This window comes from Anguilla rostrata, chromosome 17 (assembly GCF_018555375.3).
Source record: "Anguilla rostrata isolate EN2019 chromosome 17, ASM1855537v3, whole genome shotgun sequence".
Taxonomy (NCBI): Eukaryota; Metazoa; Chordata; class Actinopteri; order Anguilliformes; family Anguillidae; genus Anguilla; species Anguilla rostrata.
This window is the reverse complement of record NC_057949.1, coordinates 27,925,642-27,931,641: the sequence shown is the minus strand read 5'-3', so window position 1 is coordinate 27,931,641 and position 6,000 is coordinate 27,925,642. Positions and strand designations below refer to the sequence as shown.

The 6,000-nt window shown below is 50.4% G+C and overlaps 1 protein-coding gene across 6 annotated transcripts in view; it reads left to right on the top strand.

The window, feature by feature from the left end:
* LOC135243226 (SRC kinase signaling inhibitor 1-like) overlaps positions 1–6,000 on the top strand; it is a 139,808-nt gene that overhangs the window by 119,542 nt on the left and 14,266 nt on the right. For 3 of the 6 annotated variants that reach the window (XM_064314891.1, XM_064314895.1, XM_064314894.1), the window contains exons 16-20: positions 1–92; positions 923–1,062; positions 1,593–1,742; positions 3,768–3,878; positions 5,251–5,340. The exon at positions 1–92 is cut by the window's left edge and continues 194 nt beyond it. In XM_064314891.1, the coding sequence (XP_064170961.1) occupies positions 1–92; positions 923–1,062; positions 1,593–1,742; positions 3,768–3,878; positions 5,251–5,340 (583 nt within the window). The remainder of the gene's footprint in view (positions 93–922; positions 1,063–1,592; positions 1,743–3,767; positions 3,879–5,250; positions 5,341–6,000) is intronic. The other 3 variants (XM_064314892.1, XM_064314893.1, XM_064314897.1) reach the window with 3 other exon arrangements.

Here is a 6,000-nt window from a genome sequence, read left to right as displayed (position 1 = left end):
CCTGGCCCCCACCCCGGAGCACCGCCCCAGCAAGCCGCAGTCCCACCTCCACAAGCTGCCCAGCAAGGAGCCCGGCTCTCGCCGAGGGTCAGGTGAGCCGCACCCGTCGCCATGGATACCGCCCGCACCCGCCCGCCCACACCCTCCCCCTCCCGATGTTCACACAGTCCGTTATTTGCCGTAACCTCCCTGTGAATTTTCTCTCTTTGATTCCTGACTTTTATTTGTAAACCTCTCAGCCGCTGTAGATTTGCACTGTTTGAATCCGGCGTCGTAAAACAGAACTTGCGGTCAAGAACAGGAAGATTGGCGTGATTGGAGCTCGATAAAAAATCGACTCAACTTGTTTTTTTTTTTTTGAAGAAAGTAAAAATTTGCACTGAAATAAAAATAAAAAAAAACAAAGTCCAGTTAAGGACTCATGTTGATTGAATGGTAGATGCTATTGAGGCTTGGTCCCTGCTGCTGGTGTGTGTTAGCCTGTTGTGGGTGTGTGTGTGTGTGTGTACTGGGCGGTGTAGCTTTGTGCTTTCGGTTGTTGTTTCTGTGTGTGTGTGTGTGTGTGCTGGGCAGTGTGTGATTGAGGGCTTATATCCGGGGTGGGCAACTCTAGTCCTGGAAGGCTGGCATGTGTACAAGCTGTTTGTTTCCACCAATTACCCGTTGAGTTAAATGAGCTAATTGGCTGTATACTCCAGCACTGGTAGATTAGATCACAGTAAAAATGTTTTACATCGGGACGCGAAAACAAGTCTTTGGCTGTCATTCATGCGCTTATCGGGAAACGTAGCTGCAATGTTAGACGGGGTAAATGTTTGGGCTAATGAAGTCATTAAGGCCAGGGGTTGGCAGGAGAACCAGACGCAGATACGGCCCTGTCCATCGCCCTCTTCTCGGCTGATGCTGTGTCACTGCTGTGCAGACGAGCTGACGGTGGCCCGGTATCGTACGGAGAAGCCCTCCAAGTCGCCCCCTCCCCCGCCGCCCCGCCGCAGTTTCCCATCATCCCCTGGGCTCACCTGCCGCAGCGGCGAGGTCATCGGGCCCGGCAAGAGCATGAAGGTGAGAGACCGAGCAGAGACACACACGCGTGCACACACACACACACACCACCCACCTCTGTCTCTTCTTCTCCCTCCTCTCTCTCTCAAAATTCTAAATTCAAAAATGTTTTATTGGCATGAAATTCACTTTTAAATGTTGCCAAAACATTAATACAGAAAAGCACGAAAACATGAAAGTGAATTTATAAGAATGATTTCCAACTGTCAAACTGTGGTAACAACAACCACTATTTCCGAGTAATAATACTAATATTATATAATAGCAATAATAATAATAATCTTTCTCCCCGTCACTCTCTCTTGCTTTCTTTCGCTCTCTCCCCCTCTCTCCTTCTCACTCTCTCTCTCCCATCTCTCACTCTCTTCCACCCTGTCTCTCTCACTCTCTTTCCCCCTCTCTCTCCCCCCCCCCCCTTCCCCCCCCTCACTCTCTCTCGCTCTCTCCCCCCTCTCTTCGCCCCCCTCTCCCCCTGGCTCTCTCTCCCTCTCTCTCTCCTCCCTCCCCCCCTCCCCCCCCCCTCCCTGCAGAAGTCTGAGTCGGAGGAGGCGGAGTCGGCGAAGCCGCACGTCAAGCTTCGGCGGACGGTGTCGGAGGCGCCCCGCCCGGCCTCCACACCCCCCGCCATCGCCTCGGGGGCGAAGGACGAGGAAGAGGAGGAGCAGAAGAACGTGGCGGAGGTAGGAGCCAGCTCCTCCTCACGAGGGTTGGGAGGGTGAGGGGGTGGGGGTGGGGGTGGGGTGCAGGGGTGGGGGGGGGGGGGCGTGGAGAGCCCACGCAGGGGCAGGGTCACGAAAAGAACCCGCGGAATGTTCTGGAATCACCCAAACCCGAGAGCGAGCGGGGCGCGCTGAAGCGAACCTCACCGCCCGCAGCTCCTCCCCGTCCTCGCCGTGACCTCATCGCGATGACCTCATCGCGGTGACCTCGTCGCGGTGACCTCATCGCGGTGACCTCATCGCGGTGACCTCATCGCGGTGACCTCGTCGCAGTGACCTCGTCTCTCTGGCCGTGTCTGAGCGAGCGCTGCGTTCTCTACTCCTTCTGGTCCTTGCGTAATGTTTTTCTACTACTTCCCTTAATTTAATTAATTCGCTTATTTGACGGGCACAGTGCACATTAATGGCAGTTCTGTAAAAGCGCCAGAGTCAGTCGGGGAAGTTCATTTTTATCTGCAGTCCCTGGGCAGCTTGTTTTTGGACTGAAGCCAGACAGACACGGCAGTCTGTGCCAACCCCCCCCCCCCTTCCGATAGCTGGCTTCCTCAGGAGATTTATTCCCATTGTTGAGTTTTTTTTTTTTTTTTTCTCTTTCTTCACCATTTGAGTGTTTTACTAGAGAGTTTTTTTTTCCTTTTCTTTTCTACCTCAATTGCTCGCTTTTTGGGAGTTCAGGCCTGGGTTTCTGCCCAGTTTTCTTTTTTCTTTCAGCTGTAAAACGTCTCTGTAAAAAGCCATGTGACAACCTCAGCCTCTTCTGTTCACCGAAAATACTGCATAATACGTAGGCTACAGCACAGTTAATTATGCATGAGCCTCACAGGTGCAAGGCAATATTATATATATATATATATATATAGCTGATTATATAAGAATTTCAGGTCTCAAATATCAAGACATTTTATTATTATTATTATTATTATTATTATTATTATTAATAGACTGTTTTCATGAAGTGCTTTTCATATACCTGAACACCTGCACAGAACATGAGGCACGCAAAATCTAACCAAAAAACCCACTATCATTTCTAAAACGACGAAACGAAATGTGATGACTCCAGGTCAGCCAAATACAGATGAGTCTAAGAAACTCAGAACATTTTGGTAAAGTTATTGAAAAAGAGTGCTGTCTATCCATCCAGATACTGTAGTTTTGCTGCGATCTGACGATTTGTTTTCTAGATATGCGTTGCAACTCACCCTGATACAGTGGACCTCGACAGGGCAAACATTTTCTCCGTGACTTTCAATTAAATCGCTCATTCCGTGCTCTGACAGCCGATTGGCTGTCCCTCAGGGATTGCGCAAACTGTGAGTGGGTGGGGGGTAGCGGCGGGGAGGGGGAGGGGGTCCAAATCAATTAAGCTTACCCTGAAATCTCCCTTGAAGTCGAAGCTTATTAAAATGGAACTGATTAGCATTAATCAATCGTCACATGACTCATGCTCGTATTGCACATGCTCTGGCCACCGGTGGTAAGTTTTGGGGGGATGGGTGCTTTTGGTGGTAGAAATGGAACCAGGGGATTGTACTGTTCCCCAACTCAGACCATGTGGGTAGAGGCTCGTCCAGCAAGGAGAGAACTGACCCACCTCGTTTCAACATCAACTTCATCCTTAGCCTTAACGTGTATTGAGTGGACGTTTATCCTTGACTCTGGACTTCCCTAATTTGTCTTTTACTTTGACCTGCAAATAAATGCAAGCGTTACATTATTTGTTCTTCTTCACAAACAGTGTGACAAGTCACATTTTATGATCAGTGAACAGTGCGTGTGTGTGTGTGTGTGTGTCTGCGCGCGTGTGCGTGTGTGTGTGTATGTGCGTCTGTGTTTGAAGAAAAACTATAACTTGCATTTGTTTGTTTATCAGTGTAAAGGACAAATGTTGACCTTTTGACCTTTATATTACTTACAATATTTCTGTCCTCCCATTCGTCCGTCCGTCCGTCCGTCTCTACCCCTCCCCTCCCCTCCCCTCGCCAGGTGTTACTGAGACCCCCCATCAAAGCATTCCCTCTCCCCCAGTCCCTGTGCAGGACCAGTGCCCCGCCCTCCAGCCTGGACCTGTGGCCCCCAGGGGCCCTGGGATGGAAGGTACACCCCAAATCTGTGGGGTTGTGTGCACCACAGGCTGACCAGGCCCCTCCCCGTGCCTGGCACTGAACGCACCCTGCCTTCCCCCAAACCTCACCCCTCCTCTCCCCTTCCATCCCTCCACAAACATTTATGCACATTGACCACCCCTAACCTATCAAGTGAGGGATTCAGTCCCCAGCCAATCAGACTGCTGCTCTCAATGCACTTTGCACTGCCCAATCAGACTGGCTCTGTCACGGACGGCACTTTTCTGCAGCCAATCAGACAGCCCCTTTCATTGCACTTTGCATATGTCCGGTCTGATGTGGGGTTTCTGCACTGACTGGCTGATCTGATCCCAGCACGGTTGTCACGATGAGCTCACACACCTGTTGCTCGGTAGGTCCTACGCTGCCGTGGAGACGGCCTTTCGAGGCGTCTCAGCGAGGGGATCTGCTGGCTGCCCAATCAGAATGTGCGGTGCTCTCAAACACCGCCCTCCCTCGCACCTCACCGTAACACTCCCCAGCAATCCTCTCCTCCACACTGCCTCACTGCGGCTCACTGTCTCCCTGTCTAATAAACTGTGATAACTGTGCTCTGTCCTGGATGCTTACCTGCGCACCTGCTTCACTCCTGAGACAGCGCTGCAGCACTGTGTGGGGATGTGTAGGGGGATTGGTGTGAGGCCATGTGTTTTTGTGTGTGTGTGTGTGTGTGTGTGTGTGTGTGTGTGTGTGTGTAGGTGTGTGTTTGTGTGTGCATGCTGGGCGATGTGTGTGTGTGTGTGCCACTGTGTCGTGTGTGTGTGTGTGTGTGTGTGTGTCATGCTGGGCGGTGTGTGTCACCGTGTCGTGTGTGTGTGTGTGCGTGTGCGTGTGTGTGTGCATGCTGGGTGGTGTATGTCACCGTGTTGTGTGCGTGTGTGCGTGTGTGCGTGTGTGTGTGTGTGTGTGTGCGTGTGCGTGTGTGTTGTGTGTGTGCGTGTGGCTGTGCGTGTGTGTGTGTGTGTGTGTGTGTGTGCGTGTGTGTGTGTGTGTGTGTGTGTGTGTGTGTGTGTGTGTGGGGTGTGTGTGTCGTGTGTGTGTGTGTGTGTGTGTGTGTGGTGTGCGGGGTGTGTGTGGTTGTGTGGTGTGTGCGGCGGTGTGTGTCGTGTCGTGTGTGTGTGTGTGTGTGTGTAGTGTGTGTGTGTGTGTGGTGTGTGTGTGTGTGTGTGTGTGCGTGTGTGTGCGGTCACAGTGTCGTGTGTGTGTGTGTGTGTGCTGTGGTGCTGGTGTGCGTGTGTGTGGTGTGTGTGGGCGTGTGTGTGTGTGTGTGTGGTGTGTGTGTGTGTGTGTGGTGGTGTGGTGTGTGTGTGTGTGTCACCGTGTCGTGTGTTGTATGTTATCAGTCCCCAGCGTCAGTGGAGCGGTCCTGTTTGCTGCAGGATCCAAACACACTGGATCAGCACCGCAAACGCACACCCAGACGGGCCCCCCAGGTACCACCCCCCCCCCCCAAACAGCCCAATACGCATGCGTCACAGACGCTGAATTATGTGATATTTTAATTATGATGTTCATATGGGTTTCACTTCTGAGTTTATCTCACTGGCCATATGTAAATGTATTTTATGGCTTCTAGTTTAGCTTGATTCATACATTTTAAAACCTGCACTTTACTCTTGGCTCTTTTCCCATTTTCTTGGTTGAATTTTTAGTGCTTTCACTTGCAATGAAGATTCGCTGTGCTTTAATTTGAAATTGTATGGTTTCGAATTTTGACATTATACACTAAACCACTGCGCTTGCGTTCCAACCATTAAGCTTGTATTCAAATGTAAAATCTTTCTTAATGTGCAAGTGCATCCAATTTTATGAAATTGGAATGGTTTTCTCTTATTCAAGAAATGTTAAATCCGCTTTTAGTGAATGTGGTAAATGGTAATTCAATCACCAGTAAAGCAGAAATAATGAGAATCATTTTTCCCAACTGCAGAGGCGACAACAATATTCCCAGTTCAGAATGTCAAAGTGACTATAGTAGAGCACTCCACACTTTCCCATTGGTTACTAACGCAAAGACATGTGATCTTTGGTTCCCTTGACGACCTCCCTGCTTAGAAAATTCCCCATGTGTTTTGTGGCCTGTTGTACAGTCG